Source organism: Miniopterus schreibersii (assembly GCF_964146895.1).
Source record: "Miniopterus schreibersii genome assembly, chromosome: 1".
In the NCBI taxonomy this organism is placed as follows: domain Eukaryota; kingdom Metazoa; phylum Chordata; class Mammalia; order Chiroptera; family Miniopteridae; genus Miniopterus; species Miniopterus schreibersii.
This window is the reverse complement of record NC_138101.1, coordinates 105,210,638-105,225,348: the sequence shown is the minus strand read 5'-3', so window position 1 is coordinate 105,225,348 and position 14,711 is coordinate 105,210,638. Positions and strand designations below refer to the sequence as shown.

The following is a 14,711-nucleotide window of genomic DNA, read 5'->3' as shown; positions in this document are numbered from 1 at the left end:
CTGTTTCATAATAATAATAATAATAATGATATATGAACTTTTGGTCACATAAGTTTGACAACCTTCCCAAGGTTTGAATTTAATAAACTTTTTCTTGACCTAGAATTGGGTTTAGGTCATACCAATAGGCCTTGGAATACCTAAAGGACACTGTTTTCCCTCTTTATGAAGGAAAAGCTTAAGATACATGGGAAGCTTTGTCATGTAAAGAAATAATAACTATATTCTATTTATACATGTTATTAAAATAGATATAAAAATCTCCAGGAGTCTTTAAATTCTGATATACTATCATTTATAACTTTGTTATTCTGGAATATTGTGTTTTGCAGAAAGGACAGAATTCCATGTCAATTGCATTATAATCAAATCCGTAATTGTGTCATTTATTTTATTTTATTATTTTATTTTATTTCTCTTCAAACTGTTACAGATGTCCCTTTTTCTCCCCATTGAGCTCTTCCTCCCCTTCCACTCCCCTCCCCAATCCTTCACCACACCATTGTGTTGTCCTTGGGTTATGGATATATGCATATAAATTCCTTGGTAAATCTCTCCCCTCCACCCACCTGCCCTCCTCCATCCCTCTGAGATTTGTCAGTCCGATCCATGCTTCCATGTCATTGAATCATTTCTGTTCATCAGTTTATTAAGGTCTTTAGATTCCACATATAAGTGAGATCATATGATGTTTCACTTTCTCTGCCTGGCTTATTTTGCTTAGCATAATATTCTACAGGTCCTTCCATACTGTCCCAAAGGGTATGAGATCCTTCTTTTTTACAGCTGCATAGTATTCCATGGTGTAAATGTCCCACAGCTTTTTTTATCCACTCATCTACTGATGGGCACTTGGGCTGTTTCCAGATCTTAGCTATTGTAAATTGGGCTGCTATGAACATAGGGGTGCATATATTCTTTCTGATTAGTGTTTCAGGATTCTTAGGATATATTTCTAGAAGTGGGGTCACTGGGTCAAAAGGCAGCTCCATTTTTAATTTCTTGAGGAACCTCCATACTGTTTTCCATAGTGGCTGCACCAGTCTGCATTCCCACCAGCAGTGCACTAGGGTTCCCCTTTCTCCACATCCTCGCCAGCACATGTCCTTTGTTGATTTGTTGATGGTAGATGTTCTGACAGGTGTGAAGTGATACCTCATTGTGGTTTTAATTGCATCTCTCTGATGATTAGTAACGTTGAGCATTTTCTCATATGTCTCTTGGCCATCTGTATGTCCTCTTTGGAGAAGTGTCTATTCAGGTCCTTTGCCCATTTTTTAATTGAATTGTTTGTCTTCCTCTTGTTGAGTAGTATGAGTTCTTTGTACACTTTGGAAATTAGCCCCTTATCAGGTACATCCTTGGCAAATATGTTTTCCCAGACCGTGGGGTTCCTTTGTATTTTGAGGCTGTTTTCTTTTGCTGTGCAGAAGCTTCTTAGTTTGATGTAGTCCCATTTGTTTATTTTTTCCTTTGTTTCTCTTGCCCTAGGAGATGTATCAGTAAAAATTCCACTACGTGGGATGTTTGTGACGTTACTGCCTATGTTTTCTACCAGGATTTTTACAGTTTCACAACTTACATTTAAGTCTTTTATCCATTTTGAGTTTATTTTTGTGTATGGTGAAAGTTGGTGGTCTAGTTTCATTTTTTTTGCATGTACCTGTCCAATTTTCCTAGCACCATTTATTGAGTGAGGCTGTCTTTTCTCCATTGTATGCTCTTGCCTCCTTTGTCAAATATTAACTGACCATAATGGCGTGGGTCTATTTCTGGGGTCTCTGTTCTGTTCCATTGGTCTATATGTCTGTTGTTGTACCAATACCAGGCTGTTTTGATTACAATGGCTTTGTAGTATAGTTTGATATCCAGTAAGTGATCCCTCCAACTCTGTTCTTCTTTCTCAAGGTGGCTGCAGCTATTCAGGGTCTTTTTTGGTTCCATATAAATTTTTGGAATATTTGTTGTAGATCTGTGAAATATGCTGTTGGTATTTTAATAGAAATAGCAATGAATCTATAAATCCCTTTGGGTAGTATGGACATTTTAATGATATTAATTCTTCCAATCCATGAGCATGGTGTATGCTTCCACTTGTTTATATCTTTCTCTATTTCTTTTTTCAGTGTCCTGTAGTTTTCCAAGTCCAGGTCTTTTACATCCTGGGTTAAATTTATTCCTAGGTACCTTATTTTTTTAGTTGCAATGGTAAATGTTATTGCTTTTTAGTTTCTCTCTCTGAGACTTCATTGTTGGTGTATAAAAATGCTGTCGATTTTCAGATGTTAATTTTGTATCCAGCTGCCTTGCCGAATCATTTATGAAATCTAGTACTACTTTGGTGGAGTCCTTAGGGTTTTCTATGTACTATATCATGTCATCTGCAAATAATGACAGTTTTACTTCCTACTTTCCAATTTGGATACCTTCTATGTTTTCTTCCTGTCTGATGGCTGTTGCAAGGACTTCCAGTACTATCTTAAATAAGCGTGGTGAAAGTGGACAACCCTATCTTGTTCTTGTTTTTAAGGAAAATGATTTTAGTTTATTCCATTCATATTGACTGTAAGATTGTCATATATGGCCTTTATTATGTTGAGTTATGCTCCTTCTGTCCCCACTTTGCTGAGAGTTTTTAGCAAAAATGGATGCTGGATTTTGTCAAATGCTTTTTCTTCATCTATTGATATGATCATGTGAGTTTTTTTCTTCATTTTGTTTATGTGGTGTACCACATTTATTGATTTGTGAATATTGTACCAGCCTTGCATCCCTGAAATAAATCTCACTTGATCATGATGTATGATCTTTTTAATGTACTGCTGGATCTGGTTTGCTAATATTTTGTTGAGGATTTTAGCATCTATGTTCATCAGGGATATTGCCCTGTAATTCTCTTTTTTTGTAGTGTCTTTATCTGGTTTTGGAATTAGAATAACGCTGACCTCATAAAAAAAGCTTGGAAGTGTTCCTCCCTCTTGGATTTTTTGGAATAGTGTGAGGAGAATAGGTGTTAGTTGTTCTTTGAATGTTTGGTAAAACTCCCCTGTGAAGCCGTCTGCACCAGGGCTTTTTGTGAGCTGTTTTTTTTTTTTTTTTTTGATCACTACTTCAACTTCATCTGCAGTTATTGGCCTTTTTAGATTTTCTGACTCTTCCTGATTGAGTTTTGGAAGGTTGTATTTTTTTAGGAATTTGTGCATTTCATCCAGGTTGTCCAGCTTGGTGGCATATAGTTTTTCACAGTATTTTCTTACAATCCTTTGCATTTCTGTTGGGTCAGTTGTTAATTCACCTCTTTCACTTCTAATTTTCTTTATTTGGGTCCTCTCTGTTTCCTGATAAGTCTGGCTAAAGGTTCATCAATCTTTATCTTATCAAAGAACAAGCTCTTGGTTTCCTTGATCTTTTGTTATTTTAGTCTTTGTGTCATTTATTTCTTTTCTGATCTTTATTATTTCCTTTCTTCTACTTACTCTGGGCTTTTCTTGTTCTCTTTCTCAGTTTTTTAGTTATATGGGTAGAGAGTCTATTAGAAGTTTTTCTTGTTTTTTTGAGGTAGGCTTGTAGTCCTATGAACTTTACTCTCAGGATTGTTTTCATTGTGTCTCATAGATTTGGAGTTGTTGTGTCATTTCTTTCCTGGAAGTTTTTGATTTCTTTCTTCATATCTTTGTTGACCTATTCATTGTTTAGAAACATGCTGTTTAGCCTCCATGTGTGTGAATGTTTTTTAGTGTTTTTATTGTAGTTGATTTCTAATTTCATACCATTGTGCTCTGAGAAGATGCTTGATATGATTTCAATCTTCTTGAACTTGAAGAGACTTGTTTTGTGCCCTAACACGTCATCTATCTTTGAGAATGTCTCATGTGCACTTGAGAAGAATGTATATTCTTAGATTTGTGGTAGAATGTTCTGTAAATGTCAATTAAATTAATCTGATCTACTGTGTCATTTAGGGTCACTGTTTCGTTGTTGATTTTTTGTCTAGAATACCTATCCGGTGAAGTCAGTGGGGTGTTAAAATCCCCTGCTATTACTGTATTGCTATTGATCTCTCCCTTAAAGTCTTCTAGAAGTTTTTAAAAGTAAATTTAGGTGCTCCTATATTGGGTGCATATATGTTTATCAGGGTTATATCCTCTTTTTGGATTGACCCCTTTAATATTATATAGTGACCTTTCTTGCCTCTTGTTATGGTCTTCATTTTGAAGCCCATTTTGTCCATTATGAGTATTGCTACCCCAGTCTTTTTTTCATTTCCTTTTGCATGGAAAATTTTTTTCTATCCCTTCACTTTCATCCATTGTGAGTCTTTTGTTTTGAGATGGGCCTCTTGTAGACAGCATATATTTGAGTCATGTTTTCTTATCCATTCAGCCACTTTATGTCCTTTTATTGGATCATTTAATCCATTTACATTTAAGGTTATTATTGATAGATACTTATCTATTGCCATTTTAATTCTTTATGCCTATGTTTCTCTCTCTCTCTCTCTCTCTCTCTCTCTCTCTTTCTACTTCTAATTACAGCAGTTCTATTAACATTTCCTGCAATGCTCCTTTGGCCTTTTTTTGGTCTGGTAAACTTTATTTCACCACTTATTTTGAATGAAAGTTTTGCTGGATCGAATAGTCTTGGTTTCAGATCCTTGCTTTGTACTACCTTGAATACTTCCTGCCATTCCCTTCTGACCTGTAGAGTTTCTGATGAGAGGTCAGCTGACAGCATTATGAGAGCTCCTTTAAAGGTAACAGATTGCTTTTCTCTTGCTGCCTTTAAGATTCTCTCTTTGTTGTGAGTTCTTGGCATTTTAGTGATGATGTGTCTGTGCATGGTCCTCTTTGGATTCTTCTTGCTTGGGATTCCCTGCACATCCTGAACTTGTGTGACTGTTTCCTTCATCAGGTTAGGGAACTTTTCTGCCTTTATTTCTTCAAACAGTTTTTCTAATCCTTGCTTACTTTCAACACCTTCTGGCACCCCTATAATGCAAATATTGTTATGTTTCATGTTGTCTCACAGCTCCCTTAAACTGTCCCCCTGTTTTTTAATTGTTTTTTCTTTTTGGATCTCTGATTGAGTAATTTTTTTAACCCTGTTTTCTAATTCACTGATCCGATTCTCAGCTTCCTCTAATCTGCTGTTTATCCCTTTCAATGTATTCTTTATTTCTGCTATGTCATTCTTAATTTCCTTCATAGTTTCCATATATTTTGTCATGCTGTTGAGCATCCTTACAATCAGTATTCTGAACTCTATATCTGAGAGATTGCTTATCTCCATTTCATGTAGCTCTTTTTCAGGAGACTTCTCTTGTTCTTTCACTTGGGGCTTGTCTTTTTGTGTCCCCATTTTGGCTACCTTTTTGGATTTGTTTTTATGTATTATGTAGGCCTCCTAGGACTCTTATCCTTTTTGGAGGGTCTCTTGTGCTTGCCAACGTCAGACACAGTTTGTGACTAGCCCTAAGTACCCTGTTTGGAGCTATCAACAACCCTCAGCTTGAGGTCTCTTCTGCTGGGGCTGGGTTCATTTGGACAGGACCAAGATGCACACCAAAGTCTGCATTTTCAAGGCCTGGGTCCCGAAACAGTTTAGGCAGAGGCTCAAAGCACTCTGAGGTCTGCCTCTCCTGCAGGCTGATTAATCTGATTCTTTTAATGAGCCTCAGGCTGTAGAAACTCTACAGGGTGGGGTTGCTGATTGTTATCTGTTTCTTAATGATCCTGAGGCTATACAAACTCCTCTGGGTAGGGGGCGAGGTTTTCCAGCAGGTTGGGGCAATTGCATCCTCCCTTCAGGCAAAAGCATCATATTGTCTCCTGAGAAAGATGTCCTCTGCAGTATGGGGTAATGACTGCACAGGAATCCAGATGGGCGCCTTCTGATCTCAGTCTCCAAAGCACACAATTCTAGATTCTCCTCACACAGCTCAAGTCCACTCTGCCCTCCCTCTGCTGGAGCCCAAAGTAAGTGGCTGCACAGGAAACTATATGCATTGGCTCTTTAAGAGGGTGCCTTAATTTCCAGCCATTTCTCTTTGGCCTGTTGCTCCTTGGCTGACAGAAACCTGGCTTTTCATAGCCAGATGTTATGTGGGCACCTTTTTCAGTTCTGGTGATCTGGGCTGGGAAACCTAGCCTGGAGTTTAGGCCCCAGAGTCCTCATTAGGAACCCCCCACAGCTGAGATATCCTTCCAGACCTTCAGATGCTGCCTATGGGAGCCCAGCCAGCCCTCTCTTGCCTCCGCACTTTCTACCAGTCTCTATGTGGCCCTCATTTCCCCCCCTTGGTTAGGAGGGTGCTCTCCAGCTCGTTTTCAGTTGCAATTGATTATTCAGGATGGTTTTTGTATATTTTAGGTATAATTCTAGTTTGGTCTTGTGAGAATGTCAGTGTAGCTTCCACTCAGTTTGCCGCCATCTTTAATCTTTCTCTAGTTTCTTTAGGTGGATGGTTATATTTTTCTTGTTTCTTGAGGTTTTTCTTGTTTCTTGAAGTAGGCCTGTATTGCTATCCATTTTCCTCTTAGAACTGCTTTGGCTGCATCCCATAGATTTGGGGTTATTGTGTTTTCATTTTTATTTGTCTCAAGATATCTTTTGATTTATTCCTTGATCTTGTTAGTGCATTTATTGTATAGTATCATGTTATTTAGCCTTCATCTGTTTGTGTATTTTTTAGCTTTCTTCTTCTAATTGATTTTCTAGTTTCATACCATTGTGTTTGGAGAAAATGCTTGATATGATTTAAATCTTATTGAATTTATTGAGAGTTGTCTTGTTGCCCAGCATGTGGTCTGTCCTTGAAAATGTTTCATGTGTGCTGGAAAAAAGTGTATATCTGTTGCTTTGGGGTGGAATGTTCTTAAAATATCTATTAAGTACATTTGGTCTAATGTGTCATATAAGGCTGCTATTTCCTTGTTGGTTTTCTGTCTGGAAGATCTATCCATTGATGTCAATGAAGTATTAAATTCCCCTATGATGACTATACTACTGTAGATCTTTCTCTTTATGCCGGTCAGTATTTGCTTTATATATTTAGATGCTCCCACATTGGGTGTTTACAAAGGTTATATCCTCTGTTGGACTGATCCCGTTATCATTATGAAATGTCTTTCTTAGTCTCTTGATGTAGCCTTTGTTTTAAAGTCTATTTTGTCAACTATAACTATATCCACCACAACGTTTTTGGTTGTTGTTACCATTTGCATGAAATATCTTTTTTCATCCCTTTACTTTCAGTCTGTGTGTGTCTTTCTATCTGAAGTGGATCTCTTATAGGCAGCATATGCATGGGTCTTATTTTCTTATCCATTCAGCCACCTATGTCTTTTGATTGGATCATTTAATCAATTTACATTTAAAGTAATTATTGATAGGTATGTAGTTATTGCCATTTTATTATTCATACCTTTTATCTCTTTTTTCTTCTTAAAGAATTCCTTTTAACCTTTCTTATAATACTACTGGTTTAGTGGTGATGAAATCCTTTAGCTTTTTCTTGTCTTGGAAGCTCTTTGGCTCTCCTTTGATTCTAAATGATAGTCTTGCTGGGTAGAATAATCTTGGTTGTATTCACTTGCTGTTATTCACTTTGTCTATTTTGTTAATCCCTTCTGGCCTACAAAGTTTCTGTTGAGAAATCAGCTGACAATCTTATGGGTGCTCCCTTGTAGGAACCTTTCTCTTGCTGCTTTGATGATTCTCTGTCTTTTACCTTTGGCATTTTAATTAGATTTGTCTTGGTGTGGGCCTGTTTGTGATCATCTTGTTTGGATATGTGTGTCTATTTCCTTTGCCAGGTTAGGAAAATTTTCAGTTATTATTTCTTCAAATAGGTTTTCAATGTCTTACTCTTTCTCTTTTCTTTCTGGTACCCCTATGATGCAAATGTTTTTATGCTTGTTGTTGTCCCAGAGGTCCTTTAAACTATCTTCATTAAAAAAATTTTTTTTCTTTTTGCTGTTCCAATTTGGTGTTTTCAAGTACCTTGTCTTCCAAATCGTTGGTTCCATCCTCTGCTTTATCTAATCTGCTATTGATTTTAATATATTCTTCATTTCTGACTGGTTCTTTTTTTTTTTCGTTTCTATCTCTTTGTGTAAGTTCTCACTGAGTTTGCCTATTCTTCCTTAAGTTCATTTCCAGTGCTCAGTCTTATACAACTCAGATAACAAGTTGATAATTTTTATTCATGGAACCACATTCCATTTTAATTTATGTTTATTAAGAGAAAATTGTTCTCAACCTGTTGCACTGGACTTTGGTGCACAAAGTTTGGGAGGAGTCAGTTTCATACCAGGTTGTTAGAGCCAATTAGGGCCCATTGCCCAGGCTGAGTTGGCCACTGGTAAAGTGGGGTCAGTGCCTCTAGTTAAAATGAAATCTCAGGAAAGGTAGCACAACTCCCTAAGCCCTGGTTCAGGCATACATTTTTCATTCTCACTCCCCTTTTTGCCTACATTTCATCTGGAGGGAATGAACACTCCCCACCTCTTACTTGCCAGACTCTCCTTAGCTGCTCCAGGCCAGAAACTTTACCCCTCATTGCCTTGATCCAGCCTCGCACCCTCACCCATTACTCTGCAGCAGGCCTTGCCTCCTAAGCCTCAGGAGAAAAAACTCTAGGACAAGACCTCTTTCATCTTCCTCCAGCATCACCCTTCAAAATCATTAACATCTTTGCTATTTTTTATTTAAATCCTCACTTGAGGATGTTTCCATTGATTTTAGAGAGAGGAAGCGAGAGGGTGGGAGGGAGGAAAGGAGAAAGAGAGAGAGAGAGAGAGGAGAGAGATGTGTGAGAGAAACATTGATCAGTTGCCTCCCGTACACATCACGACTGGGGATCGAACCTGAAATCTTGGTATGTTTCCTGACTGGGAATCAAACCCATGATTCGATTTCGGTGTATGGGATGATGCTCCAACCAGCTGAGCCATACTGGCCTGGGCTATGCTATTTTTCCTGCCTCATTGGAAGCATCCCCTTCCTCTGTCTGAGACCCATTCTTGTACCAACAGTGCTCTGGGCCCAGGACCTGGCTCCCTTTATCCAACCATCCTCTCTTCTTAGATCTTTTTTTTTTTTTTTTAATATCTTTATTGATTTCAGAGAGAGGAAAGGAGAGAGAGAGAGAGATAGAAACATCAATGATGAGAAAGCCATTGATTGAACCCGCAACCTGGGCATGTGCCCTGACCAGGAATCGAACCCCGATTGCCTGGATCCTAGGTCGACGCTCAACCGCTGAGCCACGCCCGGCCGGGCCATCCTCTCTTCTTGCCTTTCTGCCTCTCTCCCCTTTCCTTCCTTTCCTCCTGTCCTTAGTCTAGGCTTCCCACAGGCTCCTAAGACATCACAGTGAAATCCCTCTTGCTAATGCAGAGGCTACTTTTCAGTCCTTCCCCTACTTCACCTGGTGGCAGCTTTTGACTCTGTGCACACATCTTTCTCCTACTCTAGATCAATCGTTGCTTCCCTGGGATTCCATTACTCTGCACTCCGGCTTTCTTTTTTCCTTCCTTGTCACCCTTGTTACCCCTTATTGTACTGCACTTCAGTTTCCAGGTTTCTGTCAATGGCCTCTTTTCATCTATGAACTCCTTGGTAGAGCTCATTTACCTGGGGCTTTTGCTACCTCTGGACACTAATTATTTACACCACTCTACTCCAGCCCCACTCTCTCCTGCACCCTGGACCCATTTATCCAACTGCATATTGGACATTTGGCTGTACCATACACACCTCAATCTTAATGTATTAAAAAGAAGTTATCATCTCTCCCCTATCAACCCCCAATTCTGCATTGTCTGCTGTGTGCCCTTCTAGGTGAACACCCACACCCATGATCCACACCAGAAACCTGGCTATCTGACTTCTCCTCACTGCCTTCTCTGTCATCACACATCTGAGCAGCTGACTAGCCTAGTGGTTCTCTTTCTCTAGTGTCTTGCTGTAGTTTCATATAGTTTACAGAATTGTGATTCTCACTTGGCTCCATGGCCGCCTGTCTGCCTGACACCAGATCCACATAATTTCTGTTGGCAATTTGAAACAACATCCTACTTGGTCTCTGTGCCTCCACCCTCAGCCCCCCCCCCGCCCCCCCCCCCCCACTGTCCATATGGCAGCCAAGAGACTCTTTCCAACAAGCAAGTCTGCTGTCAAATCCCTGCTAAACTCCTCTCTGGGGCTCCTTGTGCCTCAGAATAAATCCAGGTGAGCAGGAGCAACCACCTCTGACCCTCAGCTGTCTCTAGTCTCCCAGGCCATACTTGGTGTCTAACTAAAGGGAACTGTGGTTACTTGCAATTCCAGAACATTTCAGGTTCTCCTGTCTGGGCTTGTGCACATGCTGTTCCCATTTCCTGGAAGGGTGCTCCTTTCCTTGATGCCTCTTAACCTGGATAATTCAATGCCCCATGTCCTCCCTGGTTCTCTCCTGGTTGCTTACTGCCAGCAGCCCACAGCATTGTTGTATTGTCCAATGCCCACATTCCCAGGGGGAAACTTGTCAAGGGTGGGTATGGTGCCTCCTGTGCCACCATGTTTATGTGTGGCTATACCAGCCTACCCAAAGAAGGTGCTCCAAGAATGTGTGCTGAATGAGTTTCATTTCTCCCCACACTCCTCCAGCTGGAGATCAATGATGTGACCAGGCTCTGGGGGCTCAAGGTGGACTGTGTGGAGCTGGCAGTGGAGTCCATGCTGCAGCCACCCCAGAACAGCCCCGCGGGCCCGGCCAGGACAGTCCCCTCCAGCAGCTGGTTCTCCACTTCCTGGGGAGGGGCATGTCCTCAATGGCAGAAGGTAACCCTGCCCCCAGGGCTAGGTGAGGAACCTCCAGAAAATAGTGGGGGGAAGGCTCAGCAGAGCACTCAGCTTGGTGTCCAGCACAGGCTGAGCTTTGCTACTTGCTCCCTTAACCAAAGCACCTTTGTGCAGTCCATACCCTGCCCGTCTTTCAGGTCACTCTGATTCCAAAGCTGACTAGAACTAAGGCAGTGGGAAGAGCCCAGGTGTCTCTAAGTGCAGGGAGGCTTTGGGAACCTCCATGGTGGGAAGCAACAGCATCCAGAAAAGAGATTTACATTCAAGGCTGGAGTAGCTTAGAAATGGGGTTTGGGAGTTAAGGATGAAAACTCAAGAGTGGCTTCTTAGCAGAGTAGGAAGTTGAACACAGGCCTGAATGGGATGTAAGATGGAATTGCTGCCAAGGTATGGAGGCCACAGTGACCCTGACCTTGGCAGCATATTGACCTTCCCTCTCTGCCTCCCTCCCCAACCCTGTGGGCTACCTCCACCCCACCATCAGACACCTTGGAGATGGTGAGCAAAGTCAAGCTGCCTGCCCCTCATGTTGGTGATGGGCCCAGCTTGAAGCAGCCTGTGGCAGAGGGGTGCTGACTGCTCTGCAGCTCTACCTGTCTGAGACCCTGGTCAGCCAAGTAGGGGCCTGCTACCAGTTCAGAGTCGTCCTGCCCAGTGACACCCAGGGCATCTACTTCTAGGACCTCACTACAGGCGCAACTGCCCTCCTTGCCCTCTCCTTCCCACCAAGGTTGCTTGTAGCTCCTGCCCCCCACCCCAGGTCCTCTTTTAGACTACCCCTGCTCCTGCCAAGAGTTTAGAGTGAATCCATAGCAGTCGGGGACTCATATACCATTTGCAGAGAGTGATTATCTAAGCCTTTGTCTTCTTGTCCTGTCCTCATCACCAGGACGACTCAGATAGCCAAGCTTCCTGTACCAAGAACCCTGCACACATTGCAGGCTTACTGTGCGCCAGGCTCTGTGCTGAGCACTTTTCAGGCATTATCTCACCTACTTTTCACCATGAATCTATGATTTAGGGAATATCACATCCCCATTTCCCCAGTTTGGAAACTGAGGCTCTGAGAAGTTACATAGCCAATACGACTTCAACCCAGGATATTAGAGTCTGAATGCTTAACCACTACTCTACTCCTCCCAGTGGAACATGCTAATCCCCTTTTCCCCCACCGCATAGTTATCCCCCTACTCATGCTTGGTTTTCTTTCTCCTCACAGGGCAGGGGAGGGCGGGACGTGGGGTGTCTGATGGCATCCCTGACTTGGTGGTGGAGATGACCGAGGCAGACCTACAGGCCCTGTTGTGCAAGGAACTGCAGCCCCTGGGAACCTACATGAGCGGGCAGATGAAGGTGATGGGCAACCTAGCAATGGCCATGAAGCTGGAGGCTGTCCTCAGGGCCCTGAAGTAGTAGTCTTGGCTGACCATCCACAGCCCAGCCCAAGCCTGGCACCAAGCCAGGGGGTCATCTTGGAGGAAGAAGCATTGGCGCTACACCTTATATTATTGAGGCCCTGAGAAGTTTCAGGCCCAGCCAGCAGCCAGTGAATGGAGTCTGGGCGACACTGGAGGCTGGGCCAGGCTGAGTCAGTCTGCCCTGCCCTTCTGACCTACAGAGGTTCTCTGGACAAACCTTTGCCCATCCCAATCCCCTAAAGTGGGTACAGAGCACCGTGATAGCAGACCCATGCCTGCTCTGCGATGCTGGCTAGTTGGCTGGAGAGGCAGAGCCTAAAGAAACAGCCTGACAATATCTGGTTTGGTCCTAGTATGAGGGAACAAAGCATGTGGCTCAGGCTCCCAGCTCCAGAGTGTGTATATGTGTGTTTGGGGCTGGGTGTGGGGATTAGAGAGGTTGGGGGATGTAGAGGGAGGTGACCATCAAGGAGATGTCACTGCCAGAGGGATCTGGGGATTAGGTAGGGCCCACCTTCCAGATTTCAAGTTAGATCCAGGTTAGTGGGGGGGGGGGGGGAAGAGTGGGGCCTGCTCTTCCCTGGCCAGCCAGGCATGAAGGCCTCTTGACTTGTCCAACAACTCCGTCTTGCATGCCTGATGGGCCAGGCTGGGGTCTACGGCAACATGAAGGGGAGCCCTGACCTTCCTGTGCTTCTTACCAGAAGTTTGAAAACTCAACTAAATGTGTTTACAATGTACTGCAGAGCAGTGGGGTGTGGGGGTGGATGGTCCCCAGGCTATGTCCCAGTGTCTGCAACCAGGGCTCCAGGCCCTGAAGGCTGACACAACCCCTCAGGATGCTCTTGAATCACCCAGAGATCCCCGTTCTGCCAAGGGATCTCCAGGCCCCTAGGGCAGAAGCGGGCACTCTGTTCCTCTTGAGAGTCAGGAGGTATGCCAGGAAAGAGGAGTATGCCTCTGAAAGAGCTTGTCCCGAAACAAACCTAATGCAAGGCACCACATTCAGGAGAGGAGTTGGGGGCTGCTCTCAGCTTCCCCTCCAGCTACACCTAGGGTCACTTTTTCCATGGGCTGAGGCCTGGCCTGGCTTTCTGCTTCAATGTTCCAGGCCAAACCCCAGGGACCCCAGAGGAGGGGCCTTTGACTTCTCCATTCCTCAGAAATGAATCTCAAGAGAGAGGAAAGGGAAGGAAGGAAGGAAGGAAGGAAGGAAGGAAGGAAGGAAGGAAGGAAGGAAGGAAGGAAGGAAGGAAGGAAGGAAGGAAGAAGAAAGAAAGAAAGAAAGAAAGAAAGAAAGAAAGAAAGAAAGAAAGAAAGAAAGAAAGAAAGAAAGAAAGAAAGAAAGAAAGAAAGAAAGAAAGAAAGAGGGAGGGAGGGAGGAAGGAAGGGAAGGAAAGAAGAAAGAAAGGGAAAGAAAGAACAAAGAAAGGAGAGAGAGAGAGAGAGAGAGAGAGAGAGAGAGAGAGAGAGAGGAAGGAAAGAAATGAATCTCATTTCCTGAAGAGGTGTGGGTAAAAACCTCCACAGAAATCTGAGCCTTCCCTTTGAGGATCAGCCTCTGGCACCAGAGCTCCCTCAGGACCCTCTCCAGCTTCCTTGGCATCAGGCTTTGTCCTTGCTGTATGTCCTTCCAGCACAGACTGCACACCCACCGGGCTCAGGCTGCAGCTCCGGGGCCCTGCCCCAGAGGCCAGAGCCTCAGCCTGCCGCCCCAGCTCTGCCACTCTCCATTCCCTTGGAGGCTGCCAGCCAGGCTGTCTACTCAAAAGCCTTCTCACTCATCCTAACCCACTGCACTTCCGCCACTCTGAGACCTACTGGGCCATTGTCCTCACTCTCGCCTGGGTTCCCCCTTCACTTTGGGGCTGTCATTATGCCCATTCCCCGTGGTCTGAGTCACTGTTTCTTGCACAAGTGCCTGCCCTCCTGGTAGAACCACGAGCTTCCTGTGTGAGGGATTGGCCTCTGTTCCCTTCCTAGCTACAGCACATGGCTCACCAAGTGTTAAATGGGGCAGCCCAGGCACTTTCCTGTGAAAGCTTAAAGGAAACCGAAACTCCTCAGAGTCTCTGGGCGTGGGAGGATCAACATATCATTTAGGGGAAATTGAAAGTTGTGAATGTCTGTGTGGTAGAGAGCAAGTGCTCTGCCAGCCAGTAATACCCCATCTTGGAACTATTTGCCACCCTGGTGAGGCCAGCACTCCAGGAAAGGGAGCCCACAGGCTTGAGAGTCCCTGGCTTTCAGAGGACTGAACAGACCTGGCAGTCCCCACAGAGGGTGAGGAGCTCCTAACAGGGTCAGGGTGTGGGGAGGGAGGGGGTATCAATCAGAGAAGGGTTCCTGAGGAGGTGATGCCTGAGACTTGCAACTACGTGGGTGAGAAGAGGAGAAATGGGGGAGAAACACTGGGCAGAAGGGAAAGCCCCTGTGAGGGCATGGACG

The 14,711-nt window shown here is 43.6% G+C and overlaps 1 protein-coding gene across 1 annotated transcript in view; it reads left to right on the top strand.

Moving 5' to 3' along the window:
- STOML1 (stomatin like 1) overlaps nt 1-12,258 on the top strand; it is a gene marked incomplete at its 3' end in the record, with an annotated part of 32,910 nt that extends 20,652 nt beyond the window's left edge. Inside the window, 7 exon segments of the mRNA XM_081150409.1 lie at nt 10,651-10,753; nt 10,756-10,835; nt 10,837-10,846; nt 11,330-11,413; nt 11,416-11,522; nt 11,526-11,538; nt 12,065-12,258. Of these exon segments, the coding sequence (XP_081006535.1) occupies nt 10,651-10,753; nt 10,756-10,835; nt 10,837-10,846; nt 11,330-11,413; nt 11,416-11,522; nt 11,526-11,538; nt 12,065-12,258 (591 nt within the window).
- Between the last annotated feature and the right edge of the window lie 2,453 nt (nt 12,259-14,711).